At 41.6% G+C, this 20,228-nt stretch overlaps 3 protein-coding genes across 10 annotated transcripts in view; 2 read left to right on the top strand and 1 right to left on the bottom strand.

The window, feature by feature from the left end:
- Positions 1 to 65: 65 nt before the first annotated feature.
- On the bottom strand, positions 66 to 6,880 carry LOC129812792 (signal recognition particle subunit SRP54-like). 2 transcript variants are annotated; one of them, XM_055864669.1, is made up of 17 exons: positions 6,794 to 6,880; positions 6,310 to 6,414; positions 6,113 to 6,210; positions 5,872 to 5,963; positions 5,698 to 5,782; positions 5,003 to 5,107; positions 4,828 to 4,894; positions 4,673 to 4,730; positions 4,347 to 4,497; positions 2,597 to 2,745; positions 2,358 to 2,458; positions 2,176 to 2,262; positions 1,959 to 2,032; positions 1,597 to 1,705; positions 1,314 to 1,484; positions 916 to 1,011; positions 66 to 672 (listed from the first exon to the last, which is right to left on the bottom strand). In XM_055864669.1, exons 3-17 carry the CDS (start codon positions 6,188 to 6,190, stop codon positions 581 to 583), a joined length of 1,515 nt encoding a protein of 504 aa, XP_055720644.1. In that variant the 5' UTR covers positions 6,191 to 6,210; positions 6,310 to 6,414; positions 6,794 to 6,880; the 3' UTR covers positions 66 to 580. The 2 variants fall into 2 exon arrangements, with proteins under 2 accessions (XP_055720644.1, XP_055720643.1); XM_055864668.1 differs by having other exon boundaries at positions 6,770 to 6,867.
- Positions 6,881 to 7,128: 248 nt separating this feature from the next.
- On the top strand, positions 7,129 to 11,864 carry LOC129812789 (uncharacterized). The gene is made up of 8 exons (XM_055864665.1): positions 7,129 to 7,290; positions 7,402 to 7,523; positions 8,152 to 8,290; positions 10,078 to 10,199; positions 10,349 to 10,459; positions 10,569 to 10,675; positions 11,255 to 11,345; positions 11,471 to 11,864. Exons 1-8 carry the CDS (start codon positions 7,194 to 7,196, stop codon positions 11,585 to 11,587), a joined length of 906 nt encoding a protein of 301 aa, XP_055720640.1. The 5' UTR covers positions 7,129 to 7,193; the 3' UTR covers positions 11,588 to 11,864.
- Positions 11,865 to 11,950: 86 nt separating this feature from the next.
- LOC129812788 (bromodomain adjacent to zinc finger domain protein 1A-like) overlaps positions 11,951 to 20,228 on the top strand; it is a 37,934-nt gene continuing 29,656 nt past the window's right edge. For 5 of the 7 annotated variants that reach the window (XM_055864663.1, XM_055864660.1, XM_055864661.1 and 2 more), the window contains exons 1-3: positions 11,951 to 12,853; positions 13,175 to 13,325; positions 14,713 to 14,991. In XM_055864663.1, the coding sequence (XP_055720638.1) occupies positions 13,213 to 13,325; positions 14,713 to 14,991 (392 nt within the window). In that variant the 5' untranslated portion in view covers positions 11,951 to 12,853; positions 13,175 to 13,212. Of the gene's footprint in view, positions 12,854 to 13,174; positions 13,326 to 14,712; positions 14,992 to 20,228 lie in introns of those variants that run through there. The other 2 variants (XM_055864658.1, XM_055864664.1) reach the window with 2 other exon arrangements.

The raw sequence follows: 20,228 nt of genomic DNA, 5'->3' as shown, positions 1-20,228 counted from the left end.
TCAATCATATTTGTTATCGCTCTATGACAATCATTGATCAACCAAACAGAGAAAAAGAGACAGTCTTTTTAAAACATTGCAATACAAATTTTATTACATTATGACAACAACAAAAAATGTCCAACTAATTTCAGCATATCCTTTGCAAAATCTCCAAATCAGGGCTACACAAATTAGGGTTATACAAATTAGGGTTAAATGGGAAAATATTTTAAATTGTTTTGCAATTAAAAACACAAATTAGGCTATCTTATTGGACAAGTCCAATAGTGACTCCTGGTTAAAGTCCATTTTCTTCTGTTTGGTGCCTAATGAACATGACTCAGGACAAGCGTCATAATCCCATTATTTATGCATCTTTTGTGCCTAATTTACAATTAGTGTAAAAATCACAGAACTTCTTTTGATTTATCCTGATAAGTAAATAAGCCTCTGCATAATTTTATACACAAACATCTTAATTAATTATATTACAGAGGCAAAATAACTCTTCTCATCTCCTTCTTGCTAAATATTCTTCACATCTTCTTGCTAAATCCAAATGACCACCTTTTATTTAACTGGGTTAAGGCTCAGTGGTTCACATATTGTTGAATCCCATCATTCCTTTCGCGTTGCCAGCTGCACCCTGTTGGAACTGTCTCATCATGGACTGGAGACCAGACATTCCCCCTGAAGAGACAAATGATATTCAGAGTGTTTCAGGGGGATCAGTTAAACTCTAGAGCAAGGCAGAGAGGCACAGAATCGCTAAACAAGATCAAATAAAGGTTATTTGGGTTGCAAGGTGATTTGTAGATCAGGGATTCTGCAGTCTATATCACATCTATGTCATTACGTTTGGACCGACCATGCTCAAAGTAACAAAGGAAGTTTGGGTAATGTGAAATAACTTATTGTAAAAGTCAAGCCTACCCATATGGTGGAGAACCCTTGGGTCCATCATCTTTGCCATCTGTTGGTTCAACTTAGCCATCTGAGAGGGGTTGACATTCTTGGACATATCACCACCTGCAAACATGTAAAAGTGCAAAATAATTTAGAGAGATTCTACTGCTTGATGAAAGCAAAATTGTGTAATTGGACCAGTGCTTCCATTTCCGGGCTGAAACATGTCTGAAAACATGACTAGTCATGAAATCCTTGCTTCCCCTGTCCTTGTTTCCTCCCCTCACAGAGTGCATTGAAGGAGCGGATCCAAGGTCCTTCCCTCAGACCTCCTCCAATGTGATTTGAGAGGGAAATGGAGGAAACATGGACAGAGGAAGCAAGAATGACAACTAGTAATGTTTTAAGAGCCAAAAAGTGCATACCTTTGAACAGGCCCTTGATGCCACCCATCTTCTTCACCATCTGGGCAAACTTGGTGTACTGGGTGAGCAGCTCCTGGACGTCCCTGGTGGCAACCCCTGAACCGCGTGCCACTCTGGCGATTCGGTTCGGCCCCTTGCTGAAGAGCTTTGCACCGTCTTTGTTGTCAAGTTCTGCAAAAACCAAAGAAAGAAACCAGTGAGGAAAACATGTACGCATTTTGTATAACCCTTTTGTTTGTATCCCTTACTGTTGTTTAATGATTAAAGTGGATTGCATCTTTACCTTGGTCGTTCATGCTGTCCATAATTGTCATGAGTTTCTTCAACCTAGCCATGGACTCCTGCTCGTTGCCTTTGCTCATGAAGTCTGTTCCGAAGCCTGGGATCATACCCTTGTGACATTAACAGAAGTAAGATTAGCATTGTCATCTTTAAATACATCCCACATGTGGCCAGAAGAATATAAAATATTCTTAGGTATTCATTATTTACCAAGGGGGGGGGGGGGGGGTATACAGTTGAGATTGTTTTCGAAAGGCCTTTGTGCTGAAACGCTGACTGTCTGCTCGTTTCATCTATAGTATGTACCCCTATGGGGACTTAGATTTTTTCCTCTATTAGGTATTCTGGTTGCCGCTTACTTACCATGATCTGTCCGAAAGGTCCCATCTTCATGATGTTCTGAAACTGCTCGTACATGTCACGAAGAGTGAACTGACCTGTGGTGCAAATGGTGATTAGAAGAAACTTAAAAACCATACCGCATAACTATGTTATAGACTGCAGAGCATATGCATACTGCATGTCAGTTATGATATGGGGCTGGTATTACAAGTATGTCAGCTGATGATCTCATTCTCACCATGTTTCAGCTTGTCAATCAACTCCTCGTTGTCATCCAGCTTGAGTTCATTGACTTTGTCTATCAAACCTTCAATGTCTCCCATGCCTGAGGACAAAATACACACAACTCATTCAATACAGGTTGTACATAATATAAAACGTCTTATGATGATCCATTATTCAAAAGGGAAAACAGTTTACCCAGTAGCTTGCTGATGAAGGGTTGCGTCTTAAATGGCTCTAAGTCGTCAATGTGTTCTCCAGTACCAATGAAAATGATGGGACTCTTAGTAGCAGCCACTCTATAAAAAGGTAACATGAGTATGAAACATTACCTAACCATCAGGATTATCATGAGTTAATGAATTCTGCAGTAGTAAGGAAACTCAGTTGACCATAACTTGGATAAACTGTCAAAACAAAGAGTGACATTTACTTACGCACTGAGAGCACCACCACCTTTGGCGTGACCATCCAGCTTTGTCACTATGACGGACGCTACTTCTACTTTGTCTTTGAAGGCCTTCGCCTGGGCTTCACAAGCTTGGCCAATGGAGGCATCCATTACGTACACAATGTTGTCAGGTTGCTGGAGGAAATAGAAACATGCTTGGTGTAAGACCATGCATGCATTGATGCATTTTCTCTAAAGCAATACAGTGCATTAGGAAAGTACAGGCCCCTCAACTTTCCACATTTTGTAACATTAGTCTTTTTCTAAAATGTATTAAGTTGTCGCCCCCCCCCCCAATCAATCTACACACAATACCCCATAATGACAAAGCAAAAACAGGTTTTCGTAAATAAAATAAAATATCACATTCACATAATTATTCAGACCCTTTCCTCAGTACTTTGTTGAAGCACCTTTTGCAACGATTACAGCCTCGAGTCTTCTTGGGTATGACGCTACAAGCTTGGCACACCTGTATTTGGGGAGTTTATCCCAGTCTTCTCTGCAGATCATCTCAAGCTCTGTCAGGTTGGATTACTGCACAGCTATTTTCAGGTCTCTCCAGAGAAGTTCGATCTGGTTCCAGACCAGTCTCTGGCTGGGCCACTCAAGGATATTCAGAGACTTGTCCCAAAGCCACTCCTGTGTTGACTTGGCTGTGTGCTTAGGGTCATTGTCCTGTTTTTTCATCAAGGATCTCTGTACTTTGCTCTGTTCATCTTTTCCTCGATCTTGACTAGTCTCTCAGTAAATGCCGCTGAAAAACATCCTCACAGCATGCTGCCATCACCATGCTTCACCGTGGGAATGGTGCCAGGTTTCCTCCAGACGTGACGCTTGGCATTCAGGCCAAATAGTTACATTTTGGTTTCATCAGACGAGAGAATATTGTTTCTCATGGTCAGAGTCCTTTAGGAGCAGTGGCTTCCATCTGATCACTCTAACATAAAGGCCTGATTGGTGGAGTGCTGCAGAGATGGTTGTCCTTCTGGAAGGTTCTCCCACCACAGAGGAACTCTAGAGCTCTGTCAGAGTGATCATCGGGTTATTGGTCACCTCCCTGACCAAGGCCCTTCTCTCTCTCGATTGCTCAGTTTGGCCTGGCAGCCAGCTCTAGGAAGAGTCTTGATGGTTCCAAACATCTTCCAATTAAGAATGACGGAGGCCACTGTGTTCTTGGTGACCTTCAATGCTGCAGAAATGTTTTGGTACCATTCCCCAGATCTGTGCCTTAGAGCGCTAAGGACAAATCCATTGACCTCATAGCTTGGTTTTTGCTCTGACACCCACTGTCAACTGTGGGACCTTACTTAGACAGGTGTGTGCCTTACCAAATCATGTCCAATCAATTTAATTTACCACAGGTGGACTCTAATCAAGTTGTAGAAAAATCTCAAGGATGATCAATGGAAACAGGATGCACCTAAGCTCAATTTTGAGTCTCATAGCAAAGGGCCTGAATACTTACGTAAATGTGATACTTCCGTTTTTATTTGTAATAAATTTGCAAACAAAATAACTTTGATCTTTGTCATTATGGGCTATTGTGTGTAGACTGATGTGGGGGGGGGGGGGGGGTGATTTAATCAATTTGAGAACAAGGCTGTAACGTAACAAAATGTGGAAAAAGTCAGAGGGTCTGAATACTTTCCGAACGCACTGTACATTTTATAATGACGATACAAAAGCTCAGGCTGGCAGAGAGATGCCCACAGTGGTGCAAAAATACTACTTACCACTGCATTGGAAACCTGCAACATCTCCTCAAAAAGGGAATCTTCTTGCTTGTGTCGGCCACTGGTATCAACAATGATTATTTCAAAGCTCTCATTTTTGAACTTTTCCACACCTTCCGCAGCTATGACGACAGGGTCCATCTCTGTGTAACTGGATTTAACAATGTTAGTGTAGAGTATGCAGCAAAGGCCCTGTAATAGACCTGCATCCTGTCCAGGGGGTGTACTTGTACATCAAGGTTCCTTACCATATACATTAGCATAAAAAAATGACTTGAGATTCATCACATACAGATGAGAAGCAACCAAATGCAAAGCATAAATACCTTCCATAGAATGGAATTCTGGCTTTTGTTGCATTTTGCTTCAACTGATCGAAGGCACCTGCACACACAAAAATATGTTGTTGACTTCATTTTCTTTTAGCTAATTTTCTTTCGAGAAGGAATATCAAACAGATACATTTTGAAAATTAAACTACCAGCTCTGAAAGTGTCAGCGCAAATCAAACAGGTTTTCCACCCTTTTCTTTGGTAGTAGTAAGCCAGCTGTGGAAAAGGTATTCAATAGAGAACATTAGTGATGGCATAATATATTTTGGACAAATGACCACCTGAATGTGCATATCTTTAGGCTGAAATCCAGGAATGGCTCACCTTGGAACAGGTTGTGGTTTTCCCACTGCCCTGAAGACCCACAAACATGATGACGTTGTTCTTTCCCTTCGTGGGTGTCCAAGCCTTGACCCCTGGATCCACCAGCTGAGAGACAACCACAACATTAAATCTTAGACACACTCCCATCGCATCAAATGCAATAAACACAGAAACATTGCATCTTTGTAAAATATGTGAAGTGAGAACATAGGGACGGGCCTCTCCCAAACACACAAGCAATCTGAAAGTACTTGGAAAGTCATCTCCCCACCCAAAATCTAAACTGATCAGTTGAGTATCCATGTGCGAGGGTAGGCCTTCTAATGTGAAACTAATTATGTATTGAGCTGAGCAATCAAAACCTTTAAATACAGGTAGACTACAGCTACTGGATCCCTTAGTTCAATTAAGGTAATTGTTTGAGGGGAATGACTGTTTTGATGGTATTCTCATTCTCATTGCCGAAACAGTTTACAAAACACTGGAATATCAATAGACCAATGACTTTTGAAAACCACTAATATTAAAATAACCAGGAAATCCCACCAACAACTGTCAGTCATCTACCCAAGTTTTCAATCAAAAATGAACTCCTTCGGTTACTTTACACGGGACCATCATTAAACTAATACTGATGTATGGAGGTATTACAATACGTTCAGTTTCAGTAAGAATAGTCAGAGAATGACACTGACCTTGACAAGCTCCTTGAACACAGAATGCTGGATCATTCTCCTCTTGTTCAGCCCAGAGGCCATCTCCTCCAGGTCAATGGATGATCTGTGGTCAAAGAAAGATTACATTTGTAGGATACAGAATTCAGCTTTTGTCTACTACAGTACAATGTGTTCCTGAATAATGCTACTCACTTTACATTTTCTCTGAGCTGCTTTACCAACTTGATGTTGACATCAGCTTCCAGGAGGGCAGCACACACTTCTTTCAGCATGGCATTTAATACCTAAAGAAAGAGAAGACATTATCTATGAGAAATATCATATGGTCTGCGTGGTTGAAACCTGGAAACATATGTAACTACTATTTAGTTAACAACCACACTTTGCCAAAAGTTGTACAAAATTAATAAGTCTGATTTGGTACTAGATATACCTCCTCGTTGATGATGGTGGCATTGCTCAGTGATCGCAACGCCGAGGTTATTTTTCTTCCCAAATCGGCTAACACCATGTTGGCAGGTCTTGTTGAACCTGTAAAAAATATTTAGATTTGCAAATTTGGTTATACTGCCACTGCCAACTACTATACCACTTCAACGCTGGATAATAATGTTATGGAAAGGGACTTACAAAATCAGTTGAGAAATACGGCCTCTTCGGCTTCAATGTAGAGGGAAACCCCCTTGTCTCTACACCACTTATTGGTGATCAAACGTCCGTTGTTGACTTCCTTAACTGAGCAATGAACGAAAACAATGAGTGAAATCTAGAGATTAGTTTTGCATATAACGTTAGTCAGGACAACATGACATAAATTAGCTAGAAAAATTCCGTAGTTATCTAATACAACACGTGTATGTAAAGAATACATAATATTGACCCGACTGCATCCACACAGCTAATACAACTATATAAGCATCGACAACTCGATGCTAACGTTTAGCATCGAGTTGTCGACAACTCGAGTGAGGCCGTGGTTCTCCGAGAATATGATACGTATAAAGACAGCATCATAATTTAATTCGATGGATGGATAACTATCGTGCTAACATTACGACATTTATAAAACAGTAACTAGCTACTAAATTACCATTATTTAAACGAAGATCGTTACCTAAAGCTTGCCAACTGGCTTGAGAAAAGCAACCAAACGAACGTCATCTCAATCCCAGATATCCCAGAATGCCAATCTACTTCCGGGGTTATGTTTACTTCTTTGTAACCCCTGTATTTTAAGGTCGTCTGAAATGTCATTTTTTCTATTTAGAGTAAACGGTAATTTCATACAACACGTGTCCATTTAATTTGCCAAAATCAATATTCAATATATTTATACAATATCAGTTACTTTAAATGAAATAATATATACTAAATTCTCTCAATTTCACCACTACTATTAATAGGGCTCCAATTATCGCGCCTCCTTAAATCTCAAATACGTATCCGGTATTTTCTACGCATGCGTTCAATAGATTCAAGCATGAGCAGTCGTATGTGGCAAAATATTTGTTGAAATGAACTTTTCAGACGCAAAAAACGAAATCGTACGATTACTCTCCAGAGTAAATTCCAAGGACCTGCCACGTTTAATTGACTGGATGAAAAACTCTGGTATTTAACCCTGGCATTGGCTATTTTAAGCCTAAACCAACCATCCCATGTTCATGTTGGATTATGATGCTTCAACTGTATAACATTAGCTAGTCATTTTGTTTCTTGCAGATGAAGTGGATGATGGATTGTTTGACAATCAAAAGGTTATACTTCAAAGTATTTCAGAGGATCTTAGGGCATGTCTTCCTTTGGAGGCTGTGCTCTCCTCCGAGTCCTTGGCTATTCAGAAGGTGGGTTACTGTAATTGCTTTCATTCCTCAACATCTTTACTCCGGGCCAAATTTACTTGCTGGGTGCTTGTATTTGGTGCAAGGTGTGTGTATTTTATTTTCAGAGAGGAATAAAAAAAATAATAATACTCACTTAAAATTTGACTTAAGTAATTAAAAGGGTAGTTCACCCAAATTACAAAATTACGTTGGTTTCCTTACGCTCTAAGCAGTCTATGGACAACGTATGACAACAATCCATGCTTTGGTTTAGTTTCCTTGGAACTGTTTCCACATGCTAACGTGTGTGGTACAAATCCCAATCAAGTCATGGGACTGTTTTTCACACATCTCCAAATAATCCAAAAGTATCTAAATTTGTGAAGCTCAACAAAGTCACAGATGATTTGAACACGTGTGAAAAATGTATTATCGGTCCCATGACTTGAATGGGATTTGTGCCAAAAATGATAACATGTTAGCATGTGGAAACTGTGCCAGGGAAACTAAACCAAAGCATGGATTGCTGTCATACCTTGTCCAGAGACTGCTTACAGTGTAAGGAAACCAATGTCATTTTGTAATTTCGGTTAACTATCCCTTTGACTAACACAAATTAACTAATTCTGTTCATCAATTGATCATTCAGACCCAACAGAACCCCCAGCCCACACTGCATGTGGATGCTTTCCTGTATGACGAGGACACCGTGGATACACTCTGTGAGGAGGGCAAGATGAGCCGCAACTACTGCCTGAACTGTGGCACTCACAGAACAGCTCCCCTGGGTAGGTTTGCCTTGCATGGGCCTCCCGAGTGACGCAGCGATCTAAGGCACAGCAAAGCAGTGCTTGAGGCGTAACTACAGACCCGGGTTTGATCCCAGGCTGTGTCGAAGCCAGCCGCGACCGGAGACCCATGAGGCGGCGCACAATTGGCCCAGCGTCGTCTGGGTTAGGGGAGGGTTTGGCCGGCCAGGATGTCCTTTTCCCACCGCGCTCTAGAGACTCCTTGTGGCGGGCCAGGCACACGCACGCGACTTAGGTCGCCAGTTTTACGGTGTTTCCTCCGACACGTTGGTGCGGCTGGCTTCCTGGTTAAGCAAGCAGTGTGTCAAGAAGCAGGGAGGCTTAGCAGGGTCGTATTTCGGAAGATGCGTGGCTCTCGACCTTCGTCTCCCGAGTCAGTACGGGAGTTGCAGCGATGGGACAAGACTGTAACTACCAATTGGGTATCACGAAATTGGGGAGAAAAATATGTAAAAGTAAAAGAAAAAAAAGTTTGCCTAATCATTGTACTTGTTCTGAAGGATCATGCCATCTCACCAACAATCCAATTACCCAAAGCGCATCAATAATCATACTGAACAAAAATATAAACGCAGCATGTAAAGTATTGGTCCCATGTTTCATGAGCTGAAATAAAATATCCCAGAAATGTTCCATACACACAAAAATATTATTTCTCCCAAATGTTGTTCACAAATGTGTTTACATCCCTGTTAGTGAGCATTTCTCCTTTGCCAAGATAATCCATCAACATGACAGGTGTGGCATATCAGGAAGCTGATTAAACAGCATAATCATTACACAGGTGCACCTTGTGCTGGGGACAATAAAAGGCCGCTCTAAAATGTGCAGTTTTATCACACAACACAATGCCACAGATGTCGCACATTTTGAGAGAGCGTGCAATTGACATGCTGAATACAGAAATGTCCACCAGAGCTTTTGCCAGAGAATTGAATGTTCAATTCTCTATCATAAGCTGCCTCCAACGTAGTTTTAGAGAATTTGGCAGTACGTCCAACCGGCCTCACAACCTCGGACCTCATGTATGGTGTTGTGTGGGTTGAGCGGTTTGATGATGTTAAAGTTCTGAGCAGTGCCCCATGGTGGTGGTGGGGTTATGGTGTGGGTAGGCATAAGCTATGGACAATGAACACAATTGCATTTTATGGATGGCAATTTGAATGCACAGAGATACGGTGACGAGATCCTGAGGCCCATTCGCGTGCCATTCATCCGCCGCCATCATCTCATGTTTCAGCATGATAATGCACTGCCCCATGTCACAAGGATCTGTACACAATTCCTAATGCTGAAAATGTCCCAGTTATTCCATGGCTTGCATACTCACCAGACATGTCACCCATTGAGCATGTTTGGGATGCCCTGGATTGACGTGTACGACAGCGTGATCCACTTCCCGACAGTATCCAGCAACTTTGCACAGCCATTGAAGAGGAGTGGGACAACATTCCACAGGCCACAATCAACAGCTTGATCATGCGAAGGAGAAAATGGCCAGATTATTTTATTTTTTTAAGGTATTTATGACCAACAGTTGCATATCTTTATTCCCAGTCAAGTGAAATCTGTAGATTAGGGCCTAATTTATTAATTTAAATTGACTGATTTCCTTATGAACTGTAACTCACTAAAATCTTTGAAATTGTTGCTAGTTGCGTTCATATTTTCGTTCAGCATAGATGTGTAAGATAAGGGTGGGTTTATAACCCTCATGTTGCAGCATTGTGTCAAATGAATGTTTATTTGAATGTATATTTTCTCAGAGTTCATCTCTCACTCCTTCTCGATATTGGAGCTCCAGTTCCTATTCCAGCATGTCCTACCAGACCTGACTGGGAGACTAGTGGTGGATGTGGGTTCCAGGCTAGGGGCAGTACTCTATGGGGTAAATTACAGTTTGTTTTGGAATGAAAGGGAAACCATTTATGACATTGAGATGTATTGTTAAAGGTTATGTGAAAATATTGCAGGAAAATGTCATGAATTCTTTGGCAAAAAAGTATTTACTCTTCCAGTCATTTGTTTGTGCTTCAGGGGTACCTGTACAGCTCTGCAGTTCGGCTTGTTGGGGTAGAGATCAGTGCAGAGTTTGTCAGGCTTCAGAATATGGCTGTGGAGAAGTATGGCTTCAGTGACCGAATACAGGTAAAGCGATCATTAGTATAATTTTACATTTATTTATCTTGATCTTTGTTTTATGTTTTTAAAGAATGTAAGTGCCACAGCTTTCTCTCATTGTCTCACATTTCTGCAGGTCATCCATGGAGATATCAGTACTCAGGATTCCCTGTTACAGAATGCAGATGTTCTCATCATGAACAATGTGTTTGAGTACTTTCTACAGCCAAATGACCAAATTAAGTAGGTAAACCTTGGACACCCACACCAGGGGTGTATTCATTAGGACATATCGTTTCAAAAAGTTTTCCAACAGAAAATATCATTATCCTATAATGCAGCGTTTCCCAAACTCGGTCCTCAGGAACCCAAGGGGTGCACATTTTGTTTTTTGCCCTAACACTACACAGCTGATTCAAATGATCAAAGCTTGATGATTATTTGAATCAGCTGTGTAGTACCAGGGCAAAAACCAACACGTGCACCCCTTGGACTCCCAAGGACCAAGTTTGGGAAATGCTGTAATATAGGATGCAGTAAGTGATCATTGGAAGATTTCAATTGCATACTCCTCATGTCCTGTTTCCTTCTCAAAACCCATTGGATGAGAAAGCCCGAGGTCCCGCCCCTCTGACCTTCTCCTTCAATGGGTGTTGATGAGGAGAGAGGGGTAAGGATGCATTTGAGATCTTCCTCATATATTGTATCTGGTAATGATCCAATGTAGTACCAGGACAAAAACCAACATGTGCACCTCTTGGGGTCCCGAGGACAGAGTTGGGGAAACCCTGCTCTAATGTCTCCATCCTCTTCCTTTGGTAGAGCCTGGTATTTTATCGTTCACAATTTCCACAAGAAAGGTGCTCTATTGGTTACAGTTCCAAGCCTCCAGGAAGCACTTTCTTCACATCAGGTAAGTACGGAAAATGCCTGTAAAAACTGTCTGTTTTCCACACTTTGAGAATTGAATGTTTCTATGATGTGTAACTTCAAGCATAATGCACACCTCTCTATTGCTGTACTGTGCTCCTCCTTCAGGGAGGGATCAACCTCAGCAAGTGGGTAGAGGAACTACCTCTGGATTACAACGTCTATCTGGGGAAGGACGGTGACCCGGACGCATTCAAAAATATACACCTGTATAGGGTACTGTGACCCTGAGTGAAGACCAAACATCCACTCAGACTTTCTGTCCCTTGGATATTGACTTTCTGCTGCAATTGCAGATGGATTCTCTTCTAGGACTGTGCCCTACCATATCATGTTCAAGGTATAACAATCTATAAAGATGACCGAGTGATCTGTGACAAGAAATCCCAAATATCACTGATAATGTTATGTACTTTACAGTTCAGTGAATGATTTGTCAGCCTTTTTACAGAAAATGTTTGACCAATGTCTGAAATACTGTAGTAAATGAATAGTTAAAACATTTGCCTGATGGTTCTTGTACGTTCCCCTCTCACCCACACTACTGAAACAGGAAGCATGGGAGGGTAGCATAATTACAGCAGAAAGTGGCTATTAAATGGCACCAGGGCTGAGGAACTTCTGTGTTGCCTTCTTTACCAACAGCATGGCATCAACATCTCTTTTGCAGCGCTTTAATAGTGTTTCATTTTGGACTCTGTGGCCATTGTAATTACAACCTCTTTGATGGATTTTGCACCTTAGTTATGAGGCTCTCTAACTACACCAGACAGGCACCATGCAGTCATGTTATAGTAAACAAGCCGTTAACATCATTGTTGAACATTGGCCTTCAGTCACCATCAATATTCTGTTAATTGAAATATGACAGAAGCCAAACTAGGGCTGCGTTTACACAAGCTGACCAATTATTTATTTTTTTACCAATCAGATAAGCTCTTTTGCAAATAATTGGTCAAAATATCAGAATAAGGCTGCCTGAGTAAACGGAGCATAAGAACAAAGCACGTACATTTTGGTGATTTATACCTCCTCGTGGCGGACAGACGGGAAGTTGGATGCATGTGGAAAATGTTAGGCGCTATAATATGTTGTAACTGATTATGATCACTCACTTAAACCTGTACAAAAGTTTTGTATCAGTTGAAAAAGTATGTTTTACCAGAACAGATATGCTATGTTTTACTATAAATTTGTATGATGCTCTGATTCAAGTAGTAACAAATCCCGCATTGCTTCTCCACTCCTCTGATGTTCAACGAACATAAACATGATTGGTGGTGATGATGCGAGTGGCGGGATAAACAACCAATGGAGATAACATAGTCTTCACTCAAGCTACGCCCTCCTACGCGCTTCTCATCTGTGAAATAGAGCGGATCAAATTTATAGTCAACACGCAGTCCGTCCGGTGGAGAAGTGGGGGCAGTCCGTTGAGTTTTTGTATTTTTCTCCCGCGGATTATTGTTTTAACGTTACATAACCGATCCGGTAAATCTCTTGAATTCTTCCTCTAGTATGCGAAAATGTTATCAGGTGGTTTAAACATAGAGGTTTTTAATTGCTAATATCAGACAGATTCCCATTCATTGAGCACATTTTCATGTGAGTTGGTTGGAAAAGCGTCACTTTTGTGTGTTACTGAAGCGTGTGCCATTAACAAAGGCTGGATTTTGTCGTAGGTTATCACGACCATTTTTTTTTTTATGTTTGGGTCACTGTCCTCATGTCTGAGTTTATTGCCGATGAATACTGATTTAAAACTTTATGTAATTACATGGTTTCTGGCTTTCTTTTCCCCTCCTTTTTGAGTCTCAAAGAGGACAAATCGGAGACGAAGATAAAGAAAGATGCCGCTTCTCCACAGAAAGCCGTTTGTCAGACAGAAGCCCCCAGCGGACCTCAAACCAGATGAAGAAGTGTTTCTTTGCAAAGTCACACATGAAATCTTCAGGACATACGAGTACGTGAAGACCAAACTGATAAATGCATTAACATTCAAGAATGATCAATGTTAGTTAACTATCAAATGACCATCCGATTTTGGCTCAACTCAAGTTAGGAAAGTTTAACCATAGTGACAGCAAACATTAGTTAGCTTACTAAGAAGCTAAAATCCTCTGCAGTGCTGGAAGATGGACAAAGTACTACTTATTATAAACTAGTTGGTAAATCATTAATAATGTATTGTCTGGTTGACACCTATGTAGCTAGTCATCAGATGAAAATGGGTCAGAACTGTTATTTATATCCAGTTGTCAAACTTAGTTTGTCAGGTGTAGCCAGCTTGATCACCGCTAGTTTAGCGGCTACTATAGCTAGCTAGTAGTTGGAGCAACTACCATTTAACGTTACCAGCCGTGTTGACCAAGTATTTGGGCCTGCTAGCCAGCTTGAAGCTAGCGTTGCAAAATATCCAACTTGAGTCAACTTTATTTGACTAGGTTATAATTATTGCCGTAATTTACTGTCATATCCATCGAGTAACTGGTTGGTAAATCTAGCCAGTCTTGTTAGAACTTATCGTATGCTCTCTTAGATACTTTTGCATAGTCCTAAAATGAGAGCAGAGCAGTTCGCGCTCATCACAACTCGTCTTGTCTCAGTTCGCGTGTGAAACGTGGGCAGGGCTATTGTTGTGTGATTGTTTATAGCTAGCTAACTAGGAAGCAACATGTTAACTAGTGTGTTTATTTGGGAAGTTTTATAGTGAAATATTTGATCAATTTGTAACCCATAGCATAGACAAACTGTTTATGTAGGACTTGCCTACGAATAATACTCTGACTTATTTCAAGGGGGTCTTGAAAGGTAAACAATTTTCACCCTGGCCTTCCAGATAGACCGCAAGTTCGCATGTTACTGTAAATTTAGTAGAAGGACAGTGACAGACATCTTTTAGTTCTGTTCATTATTTTATCACTATTTTGAAGGTGGACTTTTATATTTGTGGTTTTGTTTTAAGGTATAATTTCTTTGGAATTGTATTTAGTCAGCATGTGTGACCGACTGCTCAACATGACTTTGGAAGACTTTGAGGTCCTATCGATGCAGAAACTGGAAAAGCATCTCGATGTTTACAGTGTACACAGATGAGCAAGGTATATGTTCATGTTGTGCAAGTGAGGTTGTGTTATGTTTTTAATGCAGATTTGGGGTGAGCATTGGTTTTCGTTTCCTCCTATGATTATGTGGGCAACAATATTTTGCATGTGTCCAGTCCAACATGCAAAATTAGTGAGCAATTTCATGCCCTTAAATATTAGGGCCCTTGTCAAACGTAGTAACGTTACACTGTAGGGAATATGCAATTACCTGTACTGACTCGAATCACCCTGTCTCCCCACAAGTGACTTCTTTGAGAGGACCATCCTGTGCAACAGCCTGGTGTGGAGCTGTGCGGTGACGGGCAAGTCTGGCCTGACCTACCTGGAAGCTCTGGACTGTGAGAAGAGAGGTCGTCAGAGCCTCCAGAGCTTCCCCTCAGCTCTGGTGATCCCCCTGCTGCACCTCACAGCCCTCACATACCGTACCCGGCTCCATGAGATCTGTGATGATGTGTATTCTTACGTCAAGGAGAGGTTCTTCCCCGGGGAGATTGTGGACGTTGTGACCCGCTCCGATACCAGGTAAAGTGTTAATTTAACCACATGACCTCACCAAGCATCGTCAGTTGTACTCAACTTTACTGGAGTCTGGGTGTTCTGAGCTGCACCAGTGTCGGGTAATGTGTTGATTCTATCCATATGATGACCTCCCTGACAGTCATCAGTTTCACTTTATTTTATACATATGACCTCATCTAGTGTCATCAGTTTCACTTCTAACCAGGGGTCTGATATAATTTGGTTTTATACCACCTTACTGAAGGACTACAATGCATTTTACGTTCTCTCCCTATGAGTCTCAGTGCTTTGATGGCTCCCGTATTTAGCCAAAGGAGTATTCATCCAATGTCTTGTGTTTTATTTATGTTCACTAGCATTACCTCGATGAATGTAGATCCCAGCTCTTTGACAGTGAAATCATGTTCTCTGTAGTAAACCAATACATGGATTTTTGTCAATGTGGTAGAGAGTTGGCTATGATCTGTTTGGAGAGGGGCACCAAATTGTATTCGTCACAATGCACCGAATACAACTGGTGTATAACTTACTGTGAAATTCTTACTACAAAGTAAAAAATAAACTAGCATTAATAACGAGGCTATATGCAGGGGGTACAGGTTAGTCGAGGTAATATGTACAGTACCAGTCAAACGTTTGGACACACTCATTCAAGGATTTCTTTATTTTTACTATTTTCTATATTGTAGAATAATAGTGACGATGGCAAAACCACGAAATAACACATGGAATCATGTAATAACCAAAAAAAGTGTTAAACAAATCAATCTATTTTTATATTTGAGATTCTTCAAAGTAGCCACCCTTTGCCTTGATGACAGCTTTGCACTTGTTGGCTGCTTTTCCATCACTCTGCGGTCCAGCTCATCCCAAACCATCTCAATTGGGTTGAAGTCGGGTGATTGTGGAGGCCAGGTCATCTGATGCAGCACTCCATCACTCTCCTTGGTCAAATAGCCCTTTCACAGCCTGGAGGTGTGTTGGGTCATTGTCCTGTTGAAAAATAAATTATAGTACCACTAAGTGCAAACCAGATGGGATGGCTTGTCACTGTAGAAGGCTGTGGTAGCCATGCTGGTTAAGTGTGCCTTGAATTCTAAATAAATCTGTGCCAGCAGCAAAGCACCATCTCCATGCTTCATGGTGGGAACTGCACATACAGAGATTGTCTGTTCATCTACTCTGCATCTCACGAAGACATGTCGATTGGAACCAAAAATCTGTCTAATGTCCATTGATCCTGTTTCTTGGCCCAGACAAGTCTCAAATCAAATTGTGTGTCACATTTTACCTTACAGTGAAATGCTTACTTACAAGCCCTTAACCAACACCAACAATGCAGTTTTAAGATGTTGTTAATTGAACACCTGTTAATTGAAATATATTCCAGGTGACTACCTCATGAAGGTGGTTGAGAGATTGCCAAGAATGTCCAAAGCTGTCTTCGAGGCAAAGGGTGGCTACTTTGAGAATCTAACACTTTTTTAGTTGCTACATGATTCCTTATTTGTTATTTCATAGTTTTGATGACTTCACTATTGTTCTACAATGTAGAAAATAGTAGAAATAAAGATATCTTTGAATGAGTGTGTGTCCAAACTTTTGACTGGTACTGTATATAATTTCTTCAACTTCCTGAGTGGGAAGTTGACTGACTCCTTCTGGACCTCCCCCCTACCTAACATTGACCTTATCCAGTCTGTAGATGATGCCTGGTTATTCTTTAAAAGTGCCTTCCTCACCATCTTAAATAACCATGCCCCATTCAAAAAATGTAGAACTAGGAATAGATATAGTCCTTGGTTCACTCCAGACCTGTCTGCCCTTGACCAGCACAAAAACATCCTGTGGCGTTCTGCATTAGCATCGAATAGTCCCCGTGATATGCAACTTTTTAGGGAAGTTAAGAACAAATATACACAGGCAGTTAGGAAAGCTAAGGCTAGCTTTTTCAAACAGAAATTTGCATCCTGTAGTACTAGCTCTCAAAAGTTCTGTGACACTGTAAAGTCCATGGAGAATAAGAGCACCTCCTCCCAGCTGCCCACTGCACTGAGGCTAGGAAACACTGTCACCACCGATAAATCCACTATAATTGAGAATTTCAATAAGCATTTGTCTACGGCTGGCCATGCTTTCCACCTGGGTACCCCCTACCCCGGTCAACTGCCCGGCACCCTCCATAGCAATCCGCCAAAGCCCCCACCATTTCTCCTTCACCCAAATCCAGGTAGCTGATGTTCTGAAAGAGCTGCAAAATCTGGACCCCTACAAATCAGCCAGGTTAGACAATCTGGACCCTCTCTTTCTAAAATGATCTGCTGAAATTGTTGCAACCCCTATTACTAGCCTGTTCAACCTCTCTTTCGTATCGTCTGAGATTCCCAAAGATTGGAAAGCTGCCGTGGTCATCCCCCTCTTCAAAGGGGGTGACACTCTAGACCCAAACTGCTACAGACTTATATCTATCCTACCCTGTCTTTCTAAGGTCTTCGAAAGCCAAGTTAACGAACAGATTACTGGAAATTTAGAATCCCATCGTACCTTCTCCGCTATGCAATCTGGTTTCAGATCTGGTCATGGGTGCACCTCAGCCACGCTCAAGGTTCTAAACGACATCATAACCGCCATCGATAAGAGACATTACTGTGCAGCCGTATTCATCGACCTGGCCAAGCTACTGAAGAGCAGCCAGGTACCCATAACATTAAGTCTATAGTTACCATTCCTACTAAGGGTAGTCTTTTGCCAACATTATTATGCAACAAAAAATATGCTTTGGCCTTTTTGATTTGAGCAGTGTGGATGTTGTGCACCATTGTGGGGGTGAATGGTGGCGTGCTCTTACTCCTGTAGTCCACGATCAGCTCCTTGATTTTATTGACGTTGAAGGAGAGGTTGTTGTCCTGGGACCACACTTAGCCTACAGAGGGGAGGTCTGAGACTGTCTCCTCACCGCCCTTATCCTGTGGCTACTAGATTATAGAAGCCACTGGGCATATGGATCTAAATAAATGAGTCCTCTTTATTCCAAGAGGACATCGGTCAGCCATCATAAACTGAACTTTGAAAATAACACAACGGGAGTGATTGCGTGGATGGACTTAAGGCAGGCTCTGTGATTAGCTGAGCCAGCAAAAGGAGTTGTTCCAGACATTACATTATCACAGCTTAGCAGTAGGCAGCCGAGTGAGAGAATGCCAGACAAGAAACAACATGCACCCACAGCAGGGGGGCAGAGGGAAGGGGGGGCAGTGGTTTAGGTATTAGTGGGAGCATGTATTGTTACAAATATTCTTAAGTCTGGGCCTCAGCAATGACCATTCTTTCAATTCTGCTACTATGACTATTGTTCCAAGTACAGTTATTGAGCAGATTTAATCTCATTGTAAACACAAGTTAATGAACTGGACCTAAAGCCTTGCACGGAATGAATTTTAAGTCCTATCCATGCTCGTGACGTTGAGACCCGACCCTACCTAGGCCAAATTTGCTTCTGTGACATTAAAGCACAGGTTCTGCCCTAAATCAGAAATAACTTCCATTACCTGCTCGTCTGTCCTGCGCTGCATACACTCTGTGCATGACTTGAGTATCCATAGCAACACCTCTGCTTGGTGACGAGACTGAGAGCAGTTAGCTGTTAACCAGCTACTTTTCGTCACTCTAAACTCAAGGAACATTTTATTTTCAGTAAAATAATATCTCCCGTGGAGTCAGACAATGTTCTAGTCTTATTTGAAGAGGTTGAAGCACTTCTGATGTGATATGTACTACGCAGCAGAGCACAAGCAAATGGCTCAGCTTCAAAATGGTAATGATACCACATTGACAAAAATCCATGTAATGATACCTAATGATATCTGGCACCCCAATGGTGGAACAAACTCCCTCACGACGCCAGGTCAGCGGAGTCAATCACCACCTTCCGGAGACACCTGAAACCCCACCTCTTTAAGGAATACCTAGGATAGGATAAAGTAATCCTTCTAACCCCCCCCCCCCCCCCTTAAAAGAGTTAGATGCACTATTGTAAAGTGGTTGTTCCACTGGATATCATAAGGTGAATGCACCAATTTGTAAGTCGCTCTGGATAAGAGCGTCTGCTAAATGACTTAAATGTAAATGTAAATGTAATACCTGAGTACTAGCCATATCTTAGTTATTGATGAAAATAACCCACTGTATAATGTTGAGAACTACTGAGGTGGGGTAGTAGAGCTCTAACTGGACCTTAGAAGCCCCATAGACTTGTAATACAGGGGTTTTCAGTGATTTTAGCTTTGTTTCCTATTTGCTATCGCCTACGTGACTTACCAATGCATTGGGCAACAAAACAAACACTTTCATTCGATATATATATATATATATACTACACACACACACAGTTGAAGTCGAAAGTTTACATACACCTTGATTGGAGTCATTAACTCGTTTTTCAACCACTCCACATTTCTTGTTAACAAACTATAGTTTTGGTAAGTCGGTTAGGACATCTACTTTGTGCATGACACAAATAATTTTCCCAACAATTGTTTACAGACAGATTATTTCACTTATAATTCACTGTATCACAATTCCAGTGGGTCAGAAGTTTACATACACTAACTAACCCGGCCTCCCGGGTGGCGCAGTGGACTAGGGCACTGCATCGCAGTGCTAGCTGCGCCACCAGAGTCTCTGGGTTCGCGCCCAGGCTCTGTCGCAGCCGGCCGCAACCGGGAGGTCCGTGGGGCGACGCACAATTGGCATAGCGTCGTCCGGGTTAGGGAGGGTTTGGCCGGTAGGGATTTCCTTGTCTCAGTATGTAAAATTTAATAAATAAAAAAAATGTATGCATTCTACTGTAAGTCGCTCTGGATAAGAGCGTCTGCTAAATGACTAAAAATGTAAATGTAAACTTGACTGTGCCTTTAAACAGCTTAGGAAATTCCAGCTTTAGAAGCTTCTGATAGGCTAATTGGTATAATTTGAGTCAATTGGAGGTGTACCTGTGGATGTATTTCAAGGCCTACCTTCAAACTCTGTAGACCTCCACCAGTCTGGTTCATCCTTGGGAGCATTTTCCAAACGCCTGAAGGTACCACATTTATCTGTACAAACAATAGTACGCAAGCATGAACACCATGGGACCACGCAGCCATCATACCGCTCAGGAAGGAGATGCGTTCTGTCTCCTAGAGATGAATGTACTTTGGTGCAAAAAGTGCAAATCAATCCCAGAACAACAGCAAAGGTAC

Source organism: Salvelinus fontinalis, chromosome 16 (genome assembly GCF_029448725.1).
Source record: "Salvelinus fontinalis isolate EN_2023a chromosome 16, ASM2944872v1, whole genome shotgun sequence".
Classification (NCBI taxonomy): Eukaryota; Metazoa; Chordata; class Actinopteri; order Salmoniformes; family Salmonidae; genus Salvelinus; species Salvelinus fontinalis.
Note: the sequence above shows the minus strand (reverse complement) of the source record. Positions and strands in the feature narration are given on the sequence as shown.

Excerpts from the sequence above, each read along its gene's own strand:
- LOC129812792 (XM_055864669.1), bottom strand. The coding sequence starts at position 6,190 with ATGGTGTTAGCCGATTTGGGAAGAAAAATAACCTCGGCGTTGCGATCA. Across the intron at positions 4,498-4,672 it reads AGAATTCCATTCTATGGAAG|TTACACAGAGATGGACCCTG; the intron begins GTATTTATGCTT and ends TGTTAAATCCAG. Across the intron at positions 2,746-4,346 it reads TGCAGGTTTCCAATGCAGTG|CAACCTGACAACATTGTGTA; the intron begins GTAAGTAGTATT and ends TATTTCCTCCAG.
- LOC129812789 (XM_055864665.1), top strand. The coding sequence starts at position 7,194 with ATGAACTTTTCAGACGCAAAAAACGAAATCGTACGATTACTCTCCAGA. Across the intron at positions 7,291-7,401 it reads TGACTGGATGAAAAACTCTG|ATGAAGTGGATGATGGATTG; the intron begins GTATTTAACCCT and ends TGTTTCTTGCAG. Across the intron at positions 10,460-10,568 it reads GCTTCAGTGACCGAATACAG|GTCATCCATGGAGATATCAG; the intron begins GTAAAGCGATCA and ends ACATTTCTGCAG.